This window comes from Setaria italica, chromosome III, assembly GCF_000263155.2.
Source record: "Setaria italica strain Yugu1 chromosome III, Setaria_italica_v2.0, whole genome shotgun sequence".
In the NCBI taxonomy this organism is placed as follows: domain Eukaryota; kingdom Viridiplantae; phylum Streptophyta; class Magnoliopsida; order Poales; family Poaceae; genus Setaria; species Setaria italica.
This window is the reverse complement of record NC_028452.1, coordinates 9,057,917-9,081,987: the sequence shown is the minus strand read 5'-3', so window position 1 is coordinate 9,081,987 and position 24,071 is coordinate 9,057,917. Positions and strand designations below refer to the sequence as shown.

Below are 24,071 nucleotides of genomic sequence, written 5' to 3'. Positions count from 1 at the left end.
TAAGATCCATTGCATATGCATATATAGATATCATTATCAAATCATGGGTTCATATTTGACGTAAGCTAGCTAGGTGTAGAACAGGATACTCCCTCCGTTAATTTATTCTAATTTTCTTAAAAAATCAAAACATGCTAAGTTTGACCAAATTTATATAATAAAGTACTAACATTTATTATATCAAATAAATACTATTAGATTCTTTATTAAATATATTTTCATAGTTCAAATATAAAATGGTTTGACTCTCCAAGAAAGTTGAAATAACCTGCAATTTGGAACGGAGGAAGTAGGATTCCAAAACAATAGTCCAAGGAGGATAATTAAGGAAGAAAATATATACAAAGAATACCGAAGACCGTATGCATGTGTCAGATAGCGATTAAAATAGACATACTCCTACTTGCTAGCAAATTAAGAAGTTCACGTATCCATTCAAAGCCGCACTAGCTCATCTCATCAAAGGGAACCAGCCCTACAAACGAACTAGGTACTGTTACAATGACGACGCTTCTAGATGCCAAGCCGTCTGCGAGATCCTAGCAATGTGGCATGCGTAGCCTCCTCCATTACAAGTCAACTCAGAAACAATATCTGATTGATAATTTAAAATTCTTCAGTGCCACAAGGAAGCGCTAATGGACTCTAACGATGTCCATGAAAGACAAGGAAAAAGAGAAGAGATGGTTATGACGTAGCCTAGAGTAACGAAGGAGAACGAGACATGAAGTATTTGGTCTTGGCCCTGATGATGACAATGTATGTAGACCGTACGCACTACCATTATGTCCTGCTACTCCAGCGCCAGTCCCTAGCAGTGGGCGATCCAATGCGGTGAATATGACCAAGCGCCCCAAGTGCGACGTCTTCACCATTGAAAAATGTAATGCGAAAGCATGAGCTACCTCCACCATGTGTAGAAGTAAAGAGCGCATGGAAAAAGATGTCATGTGTCATGTGTATATCCTTGCTGCATAACCACGGAGCCTAGAGGATCAAAGGAGAAGGAGACACGACTTTTGGTCTTGGACCTGATGACAACGACATGTTTGGACTACGCGGACAGTGGGTGAGCCAACACAAACAACGATCAAGCGCCCATACGTCTTCACCAATGAAATATGTAGTAGGAACACATGAGGAGCTCTACCACACATAGAAGTAAAGAGCATATGGAAAAGGATGTATTATGTAGCCTTGCTACCTAACCATCATCACCGTTGATATAGGATCATCCAGTCGGTGTAGGTGCAGCCAAGACTAGGCAATGAGTCCACCAGATATGCCATCGAAGCAAGTGGTGATTCGAAATCTACCAAAATGCCACATGGTTGAGCTTTAGGGCCTATTTGGTGGAGCTCCATCTGATTCTGATTCTCTATGAGAGCTGATTCTTTAAGAGAAGTGATTCTGTGGTTGAAAGTGATTCTCTTTGATTCTCTAGCATAAACTCTTAAAATCAGGATAGAGAATCACTTCACAGAATTAGGAGAAGCTACTATTTTCAGCTGCCAGCCTCTTAGTTTATTTCAGAGAATTTCACAGAATCAACAAAGAATCACTTCTCTCTAAAAAATTATTTGGCAAGGCTCCTGCTGGATTCAACAGAGAATCAGCTCTGGGAGCTCTGCCAAACATGACCTTAGATTTCAACCCTCAGTTTCGAGCGATTTAGGGCCACATTCACAAACTGCAAGCATCATATGTGAAACCAATGGGGAAAGACATAAGGTGATAGGAGGATCAATACTGCTGGCAAGAAGCATCCTAAATCTATACAAGTCGGGAACCGAAATAGCTAAATAAAGAGTATACACCATATACAAATACAGCTCATAAGTAACTAGATTCAAAATAAAAAATAGTCTAAAATTAACATGTTAATTGGTGGAAAAAAGAATAAAAATTAATATGTTAATTGGTGGAAAAAGGAATAACATACAAGTCATCCATGCTCCAAATAGATTATAGTTTTGTTAGAGAGATGGATTGGCTTATGTGAACATCAGATAGACTAAGGGAATGAATTCATCTGTTTCAAAATGAAAGTAGAGATATTGAATCGGATTCCAAAGAGCCCATGCTTATTTCCAAATCTAGAAGAAAGGAGAGAGAAGATATTTGTTCATTTACATAATCAAGAGATCAATAGGGACCATGTCGAATGCGATTAATAAATAGCTACATTTATAATAAAAAAATAAGGAAGTAGTTAATTTGTGTACACATTGTGAAGAAAAATAGCTAAATACATAGTTTATGCAAAATACAATTAATAAATAACTAAATGTAAATAATGATAATTCCTATTGAGATTGGAAAGCATATTACTTACGTAAAGAGCCCATATAAAGTATAATTATTTAATAGCTACAATTTAAATTTATCCTTGAAATACCATGGTAATCAAAATTAAAATGATATACACATCATTGATTTGTACGATGATGTAACGGTCTAGATTCATTTCGAAGAATACATGTTGAGTATGCTTAGTAAATAGGTCAATTTGAAATCCAGGCAATTGGAAATTAGTAGAGAGCTTTGGGTGACCAATGTGGCCATGGTGAGAATAAGTGAATCACGAACACAAGGACCATCAAAATTCTATACGAGGTTGTTGAATATTGCGAGTAGGATAATGCAATGTTAATTGGCCATAGAGGTACAAGTGGACCTTATATAGTGATGTCTAGCCGCGCTATTTGCATTGATTACCTTCCTAAAAGAAGCCATTAGCCTTGCCTAATTAATACTATCAAAATTAAATAAAATTATATAGTAAATAAAACTAGCAGCTTGGTTTTCTTATGACTTCAAAATTAGAATAATCAAATAAGAGTCCATATCAAATAGATATATAGAATACCAAAGTTTTACGTTAAAAAAGCTAAACAAACTATGTTACTTTTCATACGTATTAGAATGAAAAAGACCTAAACAAATTATTAATATAAATTCCATTTCATAATGACTATATGTTAGATTAAAACAGAAAAAAGAGTCTATATCGATACCATACAGGAAGGAGGAATCTGCTTGAGCGCAAACTGAAGTAAAACTTAACCTACAATTTCCATGTTTTATTTTATGGTCTGAGCTATTTGGACAAAACTATAACTATAAAACATCATACAAAATCATTTGAATAAATTTATTTCTAAGTAAAAAGGAACCCAAATGTTACCATGAGAAATAAAAACTAGCTGGCGCTATTTGCGCGGGCCACCTCAAGTACATTCGAAAAGACCAAACGAAATGCCAGGGAGCCCACACCGGCCACTACTAACTAACATTGAGATGACAAACCCAACCAGCCAGCAGCGGCCCATTTAGGCCGAGACCGTCTCTGTTTGCGAGGCCATTGGCCCACGGAAAAACTAGATGTGATGCCCATTGGCCCAGAACCACTCTTATCGCTGACAATTCTGTATGCCGATGTGATGCCAATTAGCAAGTTGTACCTGTGCTTATCCAGGCTGCACGTAGACAAGTCATGTGCATTACTGTTCCCTCCGCAAAACGCCATTTTCGTTAATGAATACGGAGTATGTGGCAATCCCAATCTACAGGGCAGCATCGGCATCACGAACGACGTCGGAGCTGTGGCCGGTCCATGACACGTGTATGCTCGAATTTGTTCTGCAGACTACTCGAATTTCTAGAACATTACGTTTTCATCTCTCAATCTCTCTAAATTCCAGAACCCTGAGACGCCCTTTATCTTTTATTTTTATACATACTTGCAGCTTATTATTTCAGCTTTATTAAAACAGTTTTTTTAGCAAAACTTTTATCCAAACAGTTAATCATGCATGGTTCAGAACCATCTCAAATAGAACAGGCCCGGGTCCGTTTCGAAAATTCGAATGTCTTAAAAGCAAAGCAGAAATATTAAAATAATAAAATGGCAAGAAAATGCTTTGGGCACCCTGAAACGTCCCCGAAAACGCTACCACCTGACCGGCCGGCCGTACACGCTCCCCGAAACAGAGCCAGGCCGGCGGCCCCATTCCACCGTCGCCGCCGCCTCCCCCCGCCAAACCGCGCCGTCGGTTCCGGCCGCCGCGCGGAGGAGCTGCCGGCGATGGCGACCACGGCCGCGGGCGCGCCGAGAGCGCAGACGCTGCGCGACCTCGCGGATGAGGGGAAGAAGCGGGCCGTCCTGCTCCTCGTCTTCGCCTTCGGCCTCGCTTTCCTCATGTCCCGTGAGTCCTCCGAGATCCGAATCCAGTACTTACCAGCTCTAAGCTTCGCTGCCCAGTGGGATAGTTGCGCGTCGGCGATTTTGTCGATGCAGTTCTCGGTCGGTAGTGCCGTGATTAGGGTTTATGTTGGTTGCTCATCGCTTAAATTCGGAATTGGACTTTGTGTCCGTGGTAATTAACATTCCCGGATAGTGATTTTTAAAAATACTTGTACTTATGCGCGGACTAGTGAAGTTAGTTTGTTCCTGGCTTCTTGTGGTGTTCTAATCTGTTGATACATTAGACTAGACATGTCTTTGGGCACGCTGTTTTTATGTTAGACGAGTGGTTACTTACATATAACCTCATGGATTTTAGTGCTAATTGTTTTCTCAGAGGCTTTCCAAGTGGTAGTCTGTTACTAATTTCTTGCATACGGTACAAGTTATTTTCGCAAGAGTACGGATTCCGAAGCTGAAATGCACAATACTAATGATACCTCCATCTCATTCTAGGCAGCTCCCTTCTCTCATGGTCTCATGGACTCTGAGATAATCAACTTGCACGATAAATTGATTAACTGCTTCTGGTCATTATGCATGATGATCCTACGAAATATGCTAGCAAGACCTCAAAAACACATAGAAGTTTGAAATGTGATTTTTTTTAAAGTGATAGGAGGGCTATGTTTTTCAGACAAATCTGTGTTGCGGATATACAACATATTTCCCCTTGATTATATCTTTGCTGAACAATCGATTTCCCCATTGCAGTGACGAGCTCGTCAGTATGGTTTAACCTGCCATTTGCCACAGCTCTGATTATTTTATTTCGCTATATATCACTTGACTATGACCTCCGTAGAAAGAGCACAACTAATACAGATCAGGACATCAGTCGTCCACTTATAAAAACGAGAAGTACTGAGTTAAAGAAAGTCCTTCTGACTGAAAATGATGGAAAATCTAATTGGAGGAGCAAGGTTAATTCACCTCCAGTTGAAGCAGCATTTGAACAGTTTTCAAGGCACCTTGTCACAGAATGGGTAACAGATCTGTGGTACTCCCGTGTAACACCTGACAAGGAAGGTCCAGAAGAACTCATCACCATAGTTAATACTGTCCTTGGGGAGATTTCAGTTCGGGCAAGAAATGTTAACCTTATCAGTTTGCTAACCAGGTAGAAAAATCTTTTTTTAGCACAATAGATACATAACAACGTAATGTTCTCAGAGCATTGGATATCTTATATTAAAACCTTCTCTTCCTGTTCCAGAGATCTGGTTGATCTTATATGCAATAGTTTGGAACTTTATCATTTCTGTCAAGCCAAGATTGGAAAAGAGAAGTTTGTGAACCTGCCATCAGAGCATCGTGATGCTGAACTGAAAATGGCCCTTCTGGCCGAAAACAAGTTGCATCCTGCTCTATTTTCAGCCAATGCCGAATACAGGGTAAGACTTGGTGGATGTGAAATTTCCGGTTCTTCCTTTTAGTAGGTTTATTTGTTGTCTAACTTAGCCAGTGTGAGGTGCGCAATTTGATGAACTACTATGTCTAGTGTTCTGGTTATGTTTTATTAATAGCATAATCACTTCCTTTTTTTTCTTTATCTTGAACCATAAGGCATAAGCTTCATGCATTTCTTACTTCAAAATTAGCTAGAATTTATTTCATATTTATTTGCTCTATACCCAGCTAAGCATATTGTTGGATCTATGCATGTGGTGCGTTGAATGCTTGTATCCTATGAAGTTACCTCTACAATAATCCTGTGTGCAAAACATGACACTGGATCAGGCCACATCACCCCATTTTCAGCACCACTCCATCTAGAATTCTGGATCGAGCTGATCTGAATACACATAAGCAAATTTTTGTTATACATATAGAACTTACTACATATTATGCGATTGTTAATTGCATTGATCATTGTTAGCTAATTCCTTTCATCATTGATAAATGATAATACACATATTCTATCATATTGTGCAAGAATAGAATGAGATTTTCATGATTAAGTACAACTTCAATTTATAGATATTAAGCGCTCCTGGTAATTTCTTACATAATTGGTTTTTTGAGATATTGCATTTTGCATTGTTCAGTCACATCTTATACCACTTTGATAACACTTTCTCTTAATTCATGTGTCGATTTACACCTATATAGGATTGTTTGTGAGTTGATCACCATGGTAATATGTTTCTTGCTCATCTCATAGTACTGGTATATGTTTCTCTTTCTCTTCTAGGTATTGCAAAGCCTTGCTGATGGTTTGATCTCAATCACAGTGAAGCCTCAGGATCTACAGTGTACCTTCTTCCGGTGCACAGCGCGAGAACTTCTCGCTTGTGCAGTTTTGAGACCTGTCATGAACTTAGTAAATCCAAGGTATACTACTCTCTGCCTTGGTTCATACGATATTTTTTTTATTGACACCATATTGAAATGTTAAATTTGCAGGTTTATAAATGAAAGAATTGAATCATTGGCTCTTTCACGTGCTAATAAGTTGGAGAAAGGAGTTGAAGAATCCATGGTGGATGCTACAACTGTTAAGCAAAAGGAGGCTTCTATGCCTTCTATAGATGAATTTTCTGCATCAATAGATCACTCGAGTCCAGGTGTTGAACTGGTTCCATTTCATCAGGGTCAGTCCAAAATGGCATCAGATATGCAACCCAGCAAAAGTAAAAATTCATCTAGTCTAAAACCAGAATCCAGTAATGCTTCTTTGATCGGTACTTCACATCCACTTGAGTCAACAAGTTTACATTCCACTTCCCATGTTGCTTCGGGTAATGGTTTTTCTTTACATTCCAAAAGCAGTGACATAGCATCCGCAGATAGTCATGGGAGAGAACGTGCACAGCCCTTGGGTATCAGCTCCCAACGAACACATCAAGCTCTAGCACTTGAGCACCTTGAGAATATGTGGACAAAGGGAAAGAATTACAAATCAGAAAATGCAAAACATAATGCAAATATACCTGTTGGATCTGATTCTCTAGGTTCGACTTCTTCAGGGCAGCAGTCGGTTCCCTGCTGCACTTCAATTTCTCAAAGGCAAGCACTGTTCTCTCAATCTGAGGACCAGCGCTTGGTAAGACACTCAACTACACCTGCATATTCAAATGGCACCAACCACCTGCCGAAAAGCTTATCTGCAGACATGGCAGAACATGCTGGCCCAGAAGACTTTGGAGTAGAGAGTGAGAGTTCATACGCCACTGAAGACGATGACGTCAACAATGTGACTGGACTTGATTCTCCTGTTACCCGAGTTTGGGAGAGCAAAAGCAAAGGAAATGCCACCTCATCACATATACATCACCCACTTGAGTCTTCTAGTTTCCATAGAGCAAAGAAGAATAGAAGTCATGTCGGAAAACTGAAAATGTCAAGAACTTCTTCAGGAAGAAAAAGGTCAAGGTCATATGCTCAAAAGCCTCCCATCTGGCAAGAAGAAAGATCCTCGTTCACGGTTGGGGATGATTTGGACATACTAAATGCATCTGCAAATGATTCAAAGACAGATGAATTAGTTGAGGATACTGAGGTGGAAAGTATGGCTAGGATGTTTAGTAGTGCAAATGCTTCAATTTATTCATTGGCATCAACTGACTCTTCTTATTCTTCGAATTATGGCGGTGCCAATGTGCTACAAGATTCTTATCTGAAGTTAAGATGCGAGGTAACGTATCTTCACTTTAATTTACTTTGATCCTGATAACTACCTGGTGGCACAGATCTCTTTATCAGATTTCCTTACTCAGGTGGTAGGAGCTAGCATTGTGAAAAGTGGGTCTGGCATGTTTGCTGTGTATTCTATTTCCGTGACTGACGCCAATGGTAATAGTTGGTCCATCAAGAGGAGGTAGCTGTGTTTCGGTTTTTATTGTTTAATGAGCCACAGTAGATATTTTTCAAATATGCTATTATTTTCTCTACAAGTGCATGACTTACGTCTGCTCTGCTGCTCTTGATTAGGTTTCGTCATTTTGAAGAGCTGCATCGGCGTCTGAAAGAGTATGCTCAGTACAATCTTCATTTACCTCCAAAACATTTTCTTTCATCAGGTTTAGAGGTTCCTGTTGTTCGAGAGAGATGCAAGCTGCTTGACATATATCTGAAGGTATTTCTTGTGCTATTTTATGGCGCTCCAGTTAATTTTCAGTTTCTCTCCATACTTTGCTAAAGCTTGAGTTTGAAGCACTGAGCTTTCTAAACGAGAATTCATTTATTGGACCTATTAAATTCGAGTCATAGATTAAGAACAGCTTCATTTGGGGCTATAGTGCAGAGCATCTTCCAAGAAACAGACATTTTCTTTGTTTCGGCTTAGGAATATAAAGGGGTGCTGTGCTTAAGCATCAGTGAGATTCACCTTTTCTGTGTTTTGGCTTTGCTTTTCTCTTGCAGTACTGTACTCTAACCTTGGAGTAAGCATTTTCTGTTAGATCATGTTTGTTGTGCTTGATGATCTGTGATATGGAACCTGCTCATGAAGTTTAGTAGAGTAGTTAAGAAAAGCCACATAATCATAACTCTACTTGTTAATTATACAGAACCTCCTTCAAATTCCTATTGTTTCAAGCTGCATAGAAGTCTGGGATTTTCTCAGTGTGGACTCACAGGTTAGTTTCCTTAAATTATTCTTGTCAGTTTAATGTTTTTAAAACTGTTATTTAATAAATTGGCAAATGTCTCTTTGCAGACATATATTTTCATGGACTCTCTCTCAGTTATCCAGACATTGTCAGGTGCGTTGGCCCATTAGAGTCGAGTGACTTTTTCTCTATAAAATCATTGTATTTTTGCACTATTTAATACCTGATTCCTGATATCTTGCAGTCGGTTTAGATGAAAGATCAAATGGGAAGAGTAGAAAAGTATTGAATTCTTCTGGAGCTTTGAATGGAAGTTTTATTTCTGGAGGTCAATCTTTCCATGGACATACAGATAATACCGTGCATAAGGATTTGGACTTTGCTGTCAGTGATGGTTTGAGATATAGGAAAGGGAATGTGGAAAAGAACTTAGGAAATAGTGTTTGTGACACAACTACCAATCTTTATCTAGATAATTCTGGAAGTGACCCGGAGCAGAATGATTATTCGTTTTCAATAGATTCAGTAAATCCTAAGAAGATGCGTTCAAGTGAAACCAATGAGACACCTCAACTTTTGGGATCTGATGGATTCTCTGTATCTCCTAATGATGTAGGTTCTAGTTATTTTCTGCGAATTTGTTGCTATTAGGATTCCAGATTTGTTCTAGTTTTATTACTCGAATCCTTACTTACTGATTACTTCAAATCTATGTCATGGCAGTGGATGGCCCCAAATCTTAGTGTCCCCTTGTTTCATCTTGTTGATGTGGTTTTTCAGCTCCAAGATGGAGGCTGGATCAGGTGAAATAACCCTACACTCATCATTATGGTCTTCTAACATTTTGCAATTGTAGCTCTGGCAGTTTGCACTTTTAGAGTCAACTCTGAATTCCTGATTTTCTGTAGGCGTCAAGCATTTTGGGTAGCAAAGCAACTACTGCAGTTGGGAATGGGAGACACATTTGATGACTGGCTTGTTGACAAAATCCAATTACTTAGGAAAGGAAGGATAATTGCTTTCGCTGTTAAGCGGGTTGAACAAGTAAGTCTCAGGTTGTATCTTTAGCAAAGAAGGTTCAGACATCCAACATTTTACAAAGGCACAGACATTCTTTGTTCAGTTAGGCAGTTTCTCACTGGCTGCCCATTATCAACAGACTTTTGTGCAGGAGTGCCCCCTAATTTAGTCTGCCTTTTCTCTGTTTTTTCTGTATACAGATTCTCTGGCCTGATGGAATTTTCATGACAAAACATCCAAATAGAAAAACGTCACCACCACCTTCTGGTGAACAGAACAATGGCGTGGGCAACTATCTAAGTGATGAACAACGGCTAGAAGCTGCTCGTCGTGCAAATTTTGTCCGTGAATTAATAATAGGTGAATGTGATACTTCTGTTTTTTTATTTTTCTTCCATTATGTGTTCACATAATGCTTCCTTTCTAATATACTTTTTTGCTTGAATGTTTTTTTTAAAAAAAATGGGGGGGCAAGTTGCTCACCTGAACCGTTTCATTACGCAAAACCGACGCGCAGTGCACGCCGGTTGGGAACTGTTGTTTTGCTTGAATGATACTTCAGTGTCCTGTTGATCTTTATACCATTTACCGTTTTGTCTGCGCAGATAAAGCACCATCTCCACTAGTGAGTCTGGTTGGCCGAAAGGATTATGAAAAATGTGCTCAGGATATCTACTTCTTTCTTCAGGTACATATTCTTGGAGGAATGAACTCATATCGAGTGCAAACTTACTTCTTTCTGAGTTCCGTACAGTGTGTATGGTTCCACACTATGAGCAGTGCCGACTTGCATTGGTGGTCCCTTAAGGTTCTCTTTCCATAGGCACTGCAAATGCCATCCTTTTCCATAATCATTGCCTAAGCAGCTAAGCGCCACCCTCCCCATTTTATCGCCCCAAATTCTCAGTCTTGCACGAGAGCCCCTCGATGACCAACTCGGCCAGCTATCACCTATTCTAGATTACTCGATTACTCGATTCAGGCTCCATGAATACATTATGATTTTCTTCAAGGTTCAAGCAATCAAATAGCCCCACAAGATTACTCAAAAATATGGTATTCATTTCGCAAATACCTGCATCGTGGCATGCTTCCAGTTGGGCTTTCGTACTTTCGACCACCAATAAATATGGATTTGCATTGACCACATGGAATGATGGAAATGATGTGAGGGGATTTATTGTAAAATTGCTTCAGTTTTCCTGACAAAGGAGACACCTTCCTGAGAACTGCAGATGAACAGTTAGTGGTCAGAATTGACTCTCTAGAACATAATAAGCAGCATACGTTTGAGAAACAGTAGGAAACTACAGTAAGATACAAATTGTAGGTCGTTTTGGCTTTTCTAGGTTTATAGATGTTTGTATACATCTAGACATACACTATTTAGGTACATACAAACACCTATGAACCTAGAAAAGTTAAAACGACCTACAACTTGGGACGGAGGGAGTAAAAGAAAAGCAGCATCAGCTATCTGATCCTTGTCTTACATTTATATTTGTTTTTTTCTCCATACAGTCCCCGGTTTGTTTGAAGCAGCTAGCATTTGAGCTCCTAGAGCTGCTTGTTCTAGCCGCGTTCCCAGAGTTGGATGGCACTGTGAGAAAGTGGCATGAAGATAAACAGCGGTTCGGCGCCCAGTAATGATTTGTTTAACATGTTGCTGTCGTGGAGCAGTTTTCGATTGTCGTTCCAGAGTGATGGCCTGATTCTCTGTAAATAAGGTGATTTCAGAGTACTGCTTGTTGATATCTCAGTTTGAAGGAGAATAGGAGATGGCCTTGTGCAGTGTGAATACGGTTAGATAGCAACGGGTGAAGGTGTAAGAATGGTCCCTTTTTTCCCTGGACCATGGCAGGACGGTTTCGTGCCGGATAGACTGGTGTCGTTTTTCCCTCGAGAGATTTGGTATACGTAATGCTGCCTGATAGGAAAGAGACTGGTGCAGTATTTTTTTTCCGTAGCGTAGGGTAGCTGTATTCTTTCTTATGCTTCTTTGTTCTTTTCTTCTGTTCTTTTTGGTGGTACCCAACTTGTGTAAATCTGCATGGTGATCAACCGAAGATACAAACTGATGGGTGGATTATGGATATGGCTGTTTCTGGTTGTCGGTAACATTTCTCTGGAATCATGAACTTCGATTGTGCTGCCCCTGTCTAATCATCTCGGCACAGTTTTGTGGTAAAATGAAGTGCAGTGCTTCGTTGCATCGATCATGTCTGAAGCTCTTTTGAAACCAGGGCTTATAAGCGGCTCGTTTGCCCACGGTTCTCATAGATTTTCAAGTCTACAACTCACTAACTCAGCTTATGGCACGGCACCCCCCGGATGCGTCAGTCGGGGAGCAGGAACATGGCAAGTGTCTGACGTCCCGCGCGGAACCCGGAGCGGGTTGGTCGTGAAAACCAGGGACGAAGAGGGCAGTATCCGCAAGTGCGCCGCACCAGTCCTCGGATCACCCACCGGCGGCTACGGGCCGACGCCGATCAATCACGGCTGCATCGGCACGAACGCGGCGCGCGCGCGTCCAAAAACGCCATGGTCCCGTCCGTCGTACGCTCGTATGGCCTGCGCCGTGGCCTACATGCCCGAAGCCAGGACGGTTCCGGGATTGTTCTCTGAACCTCTCCGCGATCCCTGCCACGAACCTGTTGGACGCCTTGGTCGGATCCGCTGGTGTGGTGGGCGATCTCGCGGCCTCCCTGAAGCGTCGGCAGCCGCCCATCGTCTTGCTCAACCAGAGGCACGGGCCGTATGGTACTGTCTTGGCTCAGGGCTGTGCAGTGTTCAGTGCCAGGGCGTCCAGCATGCACACGTACGCTTATGAGGAGGAGAACATGTTTCTGGCAGTGGTGGCAGGCTTACGGCCGGTTAAGCTAAGCACACGTACTGACTACGTACGAATACGGTGCTGTTCCAGTAGGCCAGCGCTTTGGGATTCTTCTTCCGTAGGCAGCCGGGACCCGGGGGACAGCCAGCCGCCCAGCCTGAGCCTGAGCCTGAGCCCGGCTCTGTGTTTTGCGGCCGATCCAAGACGACGAGGAACAAAGCGTGGTTGCACTAGCACACGATCCCCCGTGAAGCGAGGTGACGCCCGCCTGCGTCACCCGGGTCGCGTCCTTGGTCCTTGGCCACTGATTTGACAGGTACATGATCGTGTCCAAGTACGTGTTGTACCTTTGGGAAGTGAGACTAGGTCAGGGTGAGAGGTGTGGTGGTGCACTTAACCACTTAAGGTTCGAGTTCTTTCTAACTCAAATTGGATGCTTATTTTCTTCTTAATAAAAAATTGCCTAATTCCTTTTAGGTTGGTATATTTTTTTCACTGTACCTTTGAATTGTAAGGGCATTACTATTTTTTCCCTATGCTGAAGGCAGTGCAATTTATGAACTGTTTTCAAGTCTTTGGATTTAGCTCTGGATCGACTTGCACAAACGATGCACTAATGTAATGGCACTTTACAATATTGTGCCTCCAGCTGTATTGGGGTTTGGAAGCCTGCAAACGTTCGTACTGTACCCAGATCATGTGGTTACTGACTTTGGGATGGGAGTGTCAATGCTAATCGGCCGTTGTGTTTGTCTTTGCTCCTTGGAAATTACCCGGGCCTCGTTTGAAATCGAAGCGAGGGCTGGCTCAGGTTACAGGTAGGTAGGTGTAGGCGAATGTCCGCTTGCGTTTGATGTGATCTCCTCCGAAACAAATTCAGGTCAGAGGCTCAGGGATATTATAAGAAGATGCCTGTGCTCTCGTGACAGAATAGCTAGCCTTCAAGATAAACCAGCGCAGCTGTAGACGGTAGACCGGTTTGCACAAACGCCAAGGTTCGCCAACCAGTTTGGTCCTTGCCTCCGATGCTTGTGCGTGCGCTGCTCACAGAAACGCAAACATGTTGGTGCGAGGTGTAACAGCAAAATAGCAGCAGAAACCTTTTCTTTTCTTCCCCACTTTATTTTATTTTAACCCCGATCTTTCGTTGGAGCTTGTATATCTCGTTGGAGATTCTCTTGTCCTACACTTCGTTTCCACATGATAATCATATTGCTCCTGACCCTTCTCCTATCCTCTTCTTTTGATGTGCTCTCCATCGGTGGAGATTGGACTATCTACTAGTAGCAGCAAGGGACCAAATCATGGGGGCAGCCAGCAGGGCCAGGCACATGGCGGCAACACATCGTCCAGGGATCAGGGCGCGTCTGGGTGGCGCGCGACGCGGACGCGTTTGCGTCCCCCGTGCCTGCTGCCGGCTGCTGCGCCCCGGCACGCCCACGACCCGCTGCCTGCCGTGCGCCGGTGGTAGCAACATGGCGGCGAGATCAGGAGAGCCCACCGAGCCGGATCGCACAGACAACACGGTGCCGCATCAGCCGCCGGAGCGCGGTCAAACCCCCACACGATTCAACACCTCGGCGCAGCCGCGCAGTCATCAGGTGGCCCTACGAGCTGTGCCGCCGTGCGGTGCGGTGGCGTGAGCGCCGGGACGTCAAGCGAGGCAGTTCGGGATGGCAGCGAGGGGGGACGGAACGCCATGGGCATGGGCCGGTCAGCCGCCGGCGGAGCAGATGGCGCAGCGAGGTGCTAGCATTGCCGCGGCAGGCGCGGCAGCGGCAGCGTGACGCGCGCACGCGCGCAACACGGAGAATAAGCGATGACACGGCAGCGGCGGCAGCATCAGCATTGCACTGCCGACCCAAGTGCGTGTACGAACCGAGTACGAACAGCGTGATCACTGCTCAGTGATCATCATTTTTCGGTTTCTGGTTGACGACATTGCATTGCCTTGCATTGGGTACTAAGAAAATTTGCACAGTGTCTTCTCCTCTTCTCTTTCTTCTTCTTCTTTTCCTTTTTTGGGAGGTGGTACATGCTTGTCTGACCTTTTTTATGAACCTACAATTTTAAGTGCATAGTGCAGGATATATTGCAAAGTTTGTGCAAACTAAAATTATGGCCGCACAAATGAAAAGGATGTTTGTGGAGAATTCCCTGCGTCACTACACGACACATGCGGCTGGTCCTGCCCATCTATTTGGCCACCATAGTAAACTATCGCGACCTCGTCGCCCAACTATTTTAAGCCCCTCGCCGCACCAGCGTGCTGAGGCCGAAACCACAAGACACGCAAGCACCTGTACTGTCAAGTGCTCGATCAAGTCCTCCATGGACAAGAGCCGCCACGACAAGGCCGGCGGCCGCGGCGTGGGCGTCGGCGGCCGGCTGAGGCAGCGGCTCGCGCAGATCCTCCTCCACTCGTCCTGCGCCACCACCTCCACGACCGCCTTCGTCGGCGTCGCCAGCACCAATGCCGCGGCGGCCACCGTCGTCACCAATAACGCCGCGGCCTCGCGCCAAGAACCACCACCTCCTCGGTGCGCCCACGAGCCACAGCCCAAACTCGTCAACGGCAGGTGCCAGCGTCGCCACCGCCGCCGCAGCTCGCGGGCGCTTGTTCACATCTCCATCGACTGCTCCGCGCGCTCGGTCGGCGCGGCAGTCTTGCCTTCGCCGGTGCCGGCGGCGAGGGGCGCCGGCGCCGTTAAGAGCGGCACGCGCAGGAAGGGCGATGGCAGTAGGCGCATCAGCTCGCCGCTGTACAGTTGGTCGTCGTCCTCCGACACCGACGGCGAGCTGGCGCCGTTCAGCAGTGACGGGGAGAGGGGCCAGGCGACCGACACGAGGTCGACGCTCTTCTCGTCCCACAGCTTCTCCTCCGACACCACCGCGGACTTCTACAGCGCCACGGGCCCCAGCACCAGACCAAGGCGGCACAGGAACCCGCCTCCTCGCCGCGCAGCGCCGCCGCCGAGGCGCGCGCCCAGGCCCCCCGACGTGTTCCGGCCGCCGGCATCCGCGGCGGGCAAGGTCCAGCACGACAAGGAGAAGGATAAGAAGCTGGCGGACCGCAAGAACGGAGGCGACGCCGTGGCGGCCGCGGGCAGCACGGCGGTAGTGAAGCGGTCGCACGACCCGTACGCCGACTTCCGGAGCTCGATGGTGGAGATGGTGGCCGGGCGGCGCCTCCGCGGCGCGGACGCGCTGAGCGAGCTCCTGGTGTGGTACCTGTCCCTGAACTCGCCGCGGCACCACCCGGCCATCCTCGCCGCCTTCGAGGACGTCTGGGAGGCCGTCCTGGGCAGCGAGCCCTGATCGATCGATCATCGTTTTAGCTCACGTAGTGCACGTCATCGCGGCGTCTCGCGCCTTCTTCGTTCCATGTATAGTCTTTTTTAGTTTCTTTCAGTGAACGCGTGCTTGTGTGTGTGGATTCTGTCAGCTAGCAATAACATTGCCTCGTTTTCTCAGTTTCGCCAGTGCAATTCGAGCTCGATGCTGAGATCTATGTTGGGTAAGGTTGGTCGGTGCGAGAAGGACACTTGACCGAACATGCATGCAGGCTCTCACTGCTAGAGCAGTGACACCGTACGGCAAGCAATTCAACTAGCCAAGCTGATTCCCGGCGTCAGCTCAGAGCACCTGGTGACTGGTACGTAGGCCCGACCTGGCCCCTCGAAGGTAGCCTCGATCGATGAGGACGATCATGGATTCGTGGTGGCTACTGGATAGCCCCTGGATGCCTCCCATGGGATCAGGAATCAGGCACCATCATGGCTGCCATGACCATGGATGTTTTGCCCTCCTGAAATGATGGCGTGCCAGGTTCGCTCATCGGCTGCAGACATGCTGAGAACTCACCTACATTTTCGCCTGTGCAAGGTATTTGGATTCTGAGCTAAAGTTTAGTCCGTGTCACATCGAATATTCGGATGCTAATTAGGAGGATTAAATATGAGCTAATTACAAAACTAATTTCACAACCCCTAGGCTAAATCGCGAGACGAATCCATTAAGCCTAATTAATCCATCATTAGTGAATGTTTATTGTAGCACCATATTATCAAATCATGGACTAATTAGGTTTAATAGATTCGTCTCGTGATTTAGCCTAGGGGTTGTGAAATTGGTTTTGTAGTTAGTCTATGTTTAATACTCCTAATTAGTATCCAAACATTTGATGTGACAGGGACTAAAATTTAGCCCGGGGATCCAAACACCCCCTTGGATACTAGGTGCTAAACTTTAGCAGTGTTATATCGGATGTTCGGATACTAATTAGTAGGACTAAAGATGAGCTAATTATAAAACTAATTGTAGAATCCATGTGCTAATTTGCGAGACGAATATATTAAGCCTAATTAATCCATCATTAACAAATGGTTACTGTAGCACCACATTGTCAAATCATGAACTAATTAAGCTTAATAGATTCATCTCGCGAATTAGACTTCCTCTGTGCAATTAGTTTTGTAATTAGCCTATGTTTAATACTTCTAATTAGTATCCAAACATTTCGATGTGATAGGTGCTAAATTTTAATAGGGCCTAAAGCTGTGAAACAGTTCACCCACCAAGGAACGAACAGACTGAACTTACCAGTTACCACTGTCCGCATCCCAAACTGAATCTCCTCTGTTTGGCGGTTTGAAATTTGGAGGGGGCAGTGCCAATGTGCCATGCAGGTAACATGCACGGCCAGGCTAGGTCGTAGCTGCAGACTCAGACGCAAGCAGTTTCATTTCATATGCAACCATACAATAGCTAAGGCCTTGTTTAGTTAGGGAATTTGGGAGGTGCCAAATTACTGTTACAGCACTGTAGCACACTGTAGCGTTTCGTTTGTATTTGTGAATTATTGTCCAAATATTGACTAATTAGGCTCAAAAGATTCGTCTCGCAAAGTACAACAAAACTGTGCAATTAGTTTTTAATTTCATCTACATTTAGTACTCCATGCATGTACCGCAAGTTTGATGTGATGGGGAATCTTCTTTTTGCATAGTGTCAAAGTTGGGAGTTGGGAGTAACTAAACATGGCCTAACTCACTAGCTCAAGAGTTTCTGCACAGGGAAGCTTAGGGAAGAGGAGCTGCTGTTAAAAATTACAGTTACAACAGTGAGGATATATGCATCCCATCCGCGATTCAGCACAGCCTAGCCAACAAGTTGGCGCGGAGCTTGTGGAAGTTTCTCTTAACGACCCTTTGAATTGATGCGCTTGGTGGATCACTATAAAAACGGGTTTAGTCAGTGAGTTGCGCTGGGACGGGGACGGGACGACAAGCATAAGACGACGCCGTCGGGCTTTGTCCGTACCCGGAGAGCACATTTCGGATTCTCTTCTCCTACTAGTCCCATGAACGCTGAGAAAGATGCTCCTCACTTTATTCATCTCAAATAATTCACACTATGGATCAGTTTCTGATCGATCATGTGGTTGACACGCGGTTAATCGGATATATAATTTACAATCCCTGATCGCCGTGATTGACAGAGTGCCCTTTTTTTTAAAAAAAATCTCTGACTGACAGAGTGCTGATGGCCAATCCATGTGCATATCCAGTTCAGCGCCCTTTGTTGGGCCAGCTTAAGAGGCCGACCTTAGTTTTCGACCTTTTTTGTGCGGGGACTCAAATTGTTCCGGCCCAGTTAAATGTCTTTCGTGTGCTCTCGGCCCAAGCGTTCAGAGTGGAGTGGTTTTAGAGTCCAGTTAATTAAAAGTCAATCTTGTGTAACCAACCTCTCCCTCTTCCGTTCCAAAAAAAACTCTCTCTCTCTCTCTCTCTCTCTCTCTCTCTCCCAAATGAAAACAAAAAAGAAAGAAGAAGAAGGAGGAAAGCTATCATGCGTTATCGGCGGTCAACAAGCCATGTTTGCGTGTTACATTAACCACCGTGCTAGCTAGGCAGTTGCCCAGGAATTAACAGTGCTACTGTGCTATACAGGGCAAGGACGTGATGCGTCGGCTGTTTGCGTAAGCAAGCTGTACTAATGTGCAGCATTGTGAATTATGATGTTGTTCACCTGTTTGGCTGTCGCCCTTTCGGATCGACCAGAAATCGACGACGACGGCCACGCGGGAGCACAAACACTAATAATTCCTCGAGGTTATCATGCGCCTAAATCATGGACTCGAACGCCACGACGAGTGACCATCGAGACGGCTCCAGGCCCATGCAACCCTCCACAAAAAAAGGAAGAAGAGGGTGGTCCGCCCTAGAGTTCAAGTTGCACCGATGAAGGTGACAAGTCCAACGGGCACGCGCGCGTCGCGGTGCACGGGCACCACGGCACCCGTCCAAATCTTAGCTAGTAGCCGCAATGCAAATAAAATCCGCAGCGATCCATGTCGATATCCGGTCCCTGTCCACCTCTAGAAAATATTCGCGTGTTGACTCGATCGGCACGATCCTGATCGATCGCCAACGCCGACATGAGACTCGACTGTCATAGCATCCACATACCTTCTCCGATTGCTCTCGGTTTAAACCTGTTATTTTCACAGGAAAACGCGCGCGCGCGCGCACACGCACGCACGCACGCACGCACACAAAAATCGCCATTTCATTTTGACCGGTAGCCAACTTGTGTATGTACGCGTACGGCGTACGTGGCAGAAGCAAGCATAACAGAAGTTAAGATTGGTCGGTACACTCGAGGTCGGCAATGCAACGGCCAGCATGCAGTACATTGTACGTACACGAAACGCGCGTATATCCTCTAAGGTACTACGCGTGCATTAACTGTAGCCGACATGTGCACCAGGTGCGAGGAGGGTCCACATGTCAGCCACGGATAATGCACGTGTATGACTTGTTGTCCCTCCCCCAACTCTTGTGCCGATCTGTTCGTCCATTTCCCACCGGCCGCTTCTTTTTTCTGAGAAATGACTTGGGATCCTGCAGTACGCCTCCAGATACGCATGCACTAGCTAGCAGGCAGCACCCGAGAGCTCGATCGCGCCATGGCGTCCGCGTCCACCCGTCAAGTCGCGCCGTCTCTCGTGCGTCGACTCCGAATGGACAGTTGGACGAGGAGCCGGCCGGACCCAATCGGCCACCACCCGCCGGCGTCCGACCCGGACCCGGGCGGTGCCCACCCCACGCACTAGGGACGCGCCAAGTAGGCGACACGGCAGAACCAGCGGCGTGTGCTCCGCGCTCTCGGCACCGCGCACTGGCGCACTGCCGCCCAAAAGCGCAAAGCGCACGCGCAATTAACCTTCCGCCACGGACCCATCCATCCATCGGCAGCCGCTCCATCCTCTTCTCCCAGTGCCCGCCGGCGCTGGAGTCCCAGCAGGCCAGCACACACGCCTAATAAAGATTCCCGGTATGTACTGTGTTTGAGCGTGACATGACATTAGTTGCTTTAGCTTATGGTTCTCGATCTCTCCTCCTCGCCACCGGTTGACAATCGGGGAAGTCAAATCAATAACAAATGGGTGCCAGATCCAAGAGGAGAAAGTAGTATTCGCAGCACTAATAATTAAACTCGGTGTTTGCATGTCAATGATGCTATTTGCGTGTAAACAAACCCCGGCCAGGAGCATGATTCCAGGTTTATTCTGCAGTCCGTCCACCTGGCATGTGCCAGGTGATGTAGCACATGTTTTTCTTTCCCCCCTTCTCTCTGCTTCTGACCTGACCTAGCTCAGAGCTCTCTCTCTCCCGTTTGACATTTGGAGCAAAGTCAAACGAAAACAACACGGGAGCAAGAGCTGGAGGTTCCACACATGGCATCATCTAGCTGAGCTAGATGTCGCCTGTTGCGGCTGGTACGCGAATGGATTTATACAACACGTGAAGACGGGGGGTAGATTAGGCCGGCCCGACTGACTGATTTGCGTGCGGATCCTGACGCGATCGCGCTTTTTTATCCGGTCGATCCCGGCGCCGGCGAGTGCACCGATCAATCGCTGGCGCCCTTCGTGCCCACCACTAGCCGATGATCGGCGGTTGCGTTTGACTTTACAGCTCGGTCCATTGCACTGCGCCCCACTAGCTAGTAGAGCGGGCTATATATGCAGTCGCACATACACACAGACACCATACTAGCTAGATACATAGCCAAAGTCAACCACGCCTCCCGGCCCCCCCGACATATGAACCTCGTTCTTCCACCTTGGTACACGATCGTCGTCGTCGTCGTCGATCATGGAGTTCTCCAACGACTGGGACCTGCAGGCCGTCGTGCGGAGCTGCGGCACGGCTGCGTGTAGCGGCAGCGGCTCGGAAGCAGCGCCACCGCCGCGGCGTGAGGAGGATCGACGGGTAGTTCTCGTCGGCCGTGCTGCGGTGGCGGCGGCCCCGGAATTCCTCGTCGGGAGGCCGGTGCGGCCGCCGGCGGCGTTGGGCGACCTGGACTACTTGGACTTGGAACACGAGCTGCCGCGGGCGCCGTTCTCGATCACGCCTTCCAGTGAGCGGGGGCCGCTCGACCACGAGGTGCTCCTCTCTTTCCCGGCCGCCTCGACGTCCGGGCAGCAGCTCCTGCAACCGAGGAAGCAGCCCGGCCGCAAGCCGGGAGTCCGCACTCCCAGGCCTAAAAGAAGGTATATCTAGTTATTTTCATTTTCAAACGTGGGCGATCGAATCCGAATTTCATTAATAGAACACAACGAATTTTTCATTACGTATCTAGTGATTTGTTAGCATGATGAAGTGACAAAATATCAAATCCGGTGCAGCAAGAAGAGCCAGCTGAAGAAAGTGGTGTGCGAGGTGCCGGTGGCCGACGGCGGCGTGTCCACGGACCTGTGGGCATGGCGCAAGTACGGCCAGAAGCCCATCAAGGGCTCGCCGTATCCACGGTACGTGATGATCTCCCACGTTCCAGCCTTCTCGTCCAAGTTCATGCATGTACCTTGCGTTCTGAAATTTTGTAACTCGTGTGTTCATCAGGGGGTACTACAAGTGCAGCAGCCTCAAGGCGTGCATGGCGCGGAAGCTGGTGGAGCGCAGCCCGGCCAAGCCCGGGGTGCTCGTCGTCACCTACATCGCGGAGCACTGCCACGCCGTGCCGACGATGCTCAACGCGCTGGCCGGGACCACGCGGCACAGGCCGGCGTCGCCCGACGGCGACGGCCACCAGGCGTCCCACGGCGCGTCGGACGAGGCGTCCGCCGGCAGGCGCGAGGAGGACAGCGCCGACGCGTCCTCCATGACCGTGGACGGAGGCGGCGGCGCGGAGACGGCCGACGACGAGAACGAGCCGTGGCAGCAGGCGGATATGGCGCTGGACGACTATCCGTTGGATTTGGACGATTTGCTGGGGCCGTTTGAGGACGGCTTCGATCGGTTCTTCGAGGACGACGACGGTGTTCTTGAACGCCGGGTGTCACTGTAGTTGGGAACAGGGCAACTCATTATTGACTGCTAAACTGTCTCTTTGATTCTTTCTTCTCTCGTCGATTCAGAGAGGCTGGTGTCCTGGTGATGCGATGCAACTAGACGAAAAAGTGCGCCGCGTACATTTGACCGTGTTATATTTGGTGTGTCTAGCAACATCGCTCGCTTGATGGAAGAATACTTTATACACGCACGACGGCCTTGATGTTTGGATTCTTTATATACGGGTTCATGGATATGACGACATCTTAAGCAAAAAGCCTGGTGCATCACGGCCCTGTTCCTAATTAAGATGACGCCACTTGGGTGCATGTCTGAAATGACATGGATTTCCTATACTCCTTGCTGCAAAATTTAATTAGTATAAAAGGTTCTTTTTTATCGCAAAGTTTTTTTTAAAAGAAGATTTGAGCATTTGCTCTTTTGCACTACATTGTTCATAACATCTAGCATTTTTTTCCTATGTAATATGTCATTGGCAGTTTGCACTACAACACGAAATCCACTCTACCAACTCATATTTACGTTACAACGGATGTACTATCCGTGCCAACATCATCGTCTTTTCTAACAATTAAGGTCGCCGGTAGGATCTGCCCGGTCAGCATTACTGCGGAGGCCAAGTCTGATATCCGCTTTGTTGGGATTACCAATGGTGTAAATCATTTTCTTCTTCAGTTAGCGTGCTAATTTTATGTCCTATTTCAAAATTTGGCTATTAATTTATTATACTGTACATCGGCTCTTTAGGTAAGCAACGAGCTTTACAATCTCAATGGGAATTGAAATACCAATTTTCATTATTTTAATCTGAAATTAAGTTATTTATTAACTGTATTTGTCATATACTATTTATTTAGCTATTTTGCTTCCCAATCATACATAAATCAACTACGAATTTCCTTATTGTTAAATTCACGAATTTAGCTATTTATTAATCACATTTTTGAGATGGACTTTAAAAGCATTGTAACAAAGCTCCAACTAAATTTGTCTATTTATTAACCGTATTTGATAGATCATAATAAAAACAATGTTGTATATTATTTTTTTAATTCATGTTCCCATCTTAATGAATGTGGTGGCTTCTTTAAACACTATGATACTAAGATAATAGATTAAATCTATAGTCGGACCAAAATACATTTAATATCTTCTTAATTGTACTATTTACCTTTAAGTGAAATAGCAGAACCAGCGCCATGTAATGAAAAAATTGGCTACTCCACTTGGGAATTTTGCCTCCCTACCCGGTCATGGAATTTTTACCTGAACTCATGCAGCCTGTTCGCTTCAGCTTATAAGCTGGCTGAAAAGCTGAAACGGCTGATTTGTTGTGAGAGAAAATACTGTTTGGTGGCTGATAAACCGGTTGAATAAGCTGCAGCGAACACGCCGATGAACTCACTAGTTGTCGTTCTTCTTCCATCTCTGATTTTATCCACTCTACACCTACATACAGGATGGAGCCAGAATCAAAAGGGGGTGCTGAGTCTCTTATAATTAAGCTAAGTTCATATTTATACTTAAACTTTCAAGCTAAAAGACTAGCTGTTGATGAGACAATCATGGGCTCGGGGGGGGGGGGGGGGGGGGGGGGGGGGTTGATTTTTTCCCCCCGACCTGTACGAGCGTACCACGCCTACCGTACGTGGTCACCATTGATGCTCTTTTCCAATCCCACCACGCATGCATGCTACGGAGTGTACATGTTACAGTGGTCAGTGGTGCAAGCTGTACTTTTAAAAAAACAGTGGTGCAAGCTCCTCTCTTTCGAGAAAGTACCATCACCATTCCCCATTAGACGACGGTGTAGTAGCGTGGTACCCTGGTCCGGCCGCCTCCCGATCGGCAGCCAACGTGTCGCCGGCCTAACAACGCCCGGTGGAGAAAAGTTGTTCTCGTGTCGGTATGGAACCAGCAAGCCAGGCAGCCTCGCGTCCCATCCCCTCTTGCCCTGTGTAACGTGTCTAGCACTAGTAGCAGGAGGTGGTAACAGTAACATGAATGCCAACGCGTAGCAGCACGCCGCATGCGCGCGTCTCCCTCCCTCTCTCCTAGCT

The 24,071-nt window shown here is 46.2% G+C and overlaps 3 protein-coding genes across 3 annotated transcripts; all 3 read left to right on the top strand.

The window, feature by feature from the left end:
* The first annotated feature begins 3,941 nt into the window (after positions 1–3,941).
* LOC101756450 lies at positions 3,942–11,970 on the top strand. Its single transcript, XM_004961028.2, has 15 exons — positions 3,942–4,208; positions 4,961–5,366; positions 5,463–5,640; positions 6,441–6,580; positions 6,653–7,883; positions 7,966–8,066; positions 8,180–8,324; positions 8,758–8,826; positions 8,907–8,952; positions 9,044–9,411; positions 9,523–9,602; positions 9,708–9,843; positions 10,020–10,179; positions 10,425–10,507; positions 11,341–11,970. The coding sequence occupies exons 1-15, from the start codon at positions 4,088–4,090 to the stop codon at positions 11,464–11,466; spliced, it is 3,390 nt and encodes a 1,129-aa protein (XP_004961085.1). The 5' UTR covers positions 3,942–4,087; the 3' UTR covers positions 11,467–11,970.
* A 2,927-nt stretch (positions 11,971–14,897) lies between these two features.
* LOC101779714 lies at positions 14,898–16,127 on the top strand. The gene has a single exon (XM_004963505.2). The coding sequence runs from the start codon at positions 14,984–14,986 to the stop codon at positions 15,968–15,970; it is 987 nt and encodes a 328-aa protein (XP_004963562.1). The 5' UTR covers positions 14,898–14,983; the 3' UTR covers positions 15,971–16,127.
* A 4,296-nt stretch (positions 16,128–20,423) lies between these two features.
* Positions 20,424–22,230, top strand: LOC101756046 (WRKY transcription factor 22). The gene is made up of 3 exons (XM_004961026.2): positions 20,424–21,212; positions 21,348–21,470; positions 21,562–22,230. Exons 1-3 carry the CDS (start codon positions 20,815–20,817, stop codon positions 22,004–22,006), a joined length of 966 nt encoding a protein of 321 aa, XP_004961083.1. The 5' UTR covers positions 20,424–20,814; the 3' UTR covers positions 22,007–22,230.
* The last annotated feature ends 1,841 nt before the right edge of the window (positions 22,231–24,071 follow it).

Bases quoted from the DNA above. Each gene is read 5' to 3' on its own strand.
- LOC101756450 (XM_004961028.2), top strand. From the start codon at position 4,088: ATGGCGACCACGGCCGCGGGCGCGCCGAGAGCGCAGACGCTGCGCGAC. The intron at 5,641-6,440 runs GTAAGACTTGGT...TTTCTCTTCTAG, and splicing joins CAGCCAATGCCGAATACAGG to GTATTGCAAAGCCTTGCTGA. The intron at 7,884-7,965 runs GTAACGTATCTT...TTCCTTACTCAG, and splicing joins ATCTGAAGTTAAGATGCGAG to GTGGTAGGAGCTAGCATTGT.
- LOC101756046 (XM_004961026.2), top strand. From the start codon at position 20,815: ATGGAGTTCTCCAACGACTGGGACCTGCAGGCCGTCGTGCGGAGCTGC. The intron at 21,213-21,347 runs GTATATCTAGTT...AATCCGGTGCAG, and splicing joins ACTCCCAGGCCTAAAAGAAG to CAAGAAGAGCCAGCTGAAGA. The intron at 21,471-21,561 runs GTACGTGATGAT...TGTGTTCATCAG, and splicing joins AAGGGCTCGCCGTATCCACG to GGGGTACTACAAGTGCAGCA.
- LOC101779714 (XM_004963505.2), top strand. From the start codon at position 14,984: ATGGACAAGAGCCGCCACGACAAGGCCGGCGGCCGCGGCGTGGGCGTC.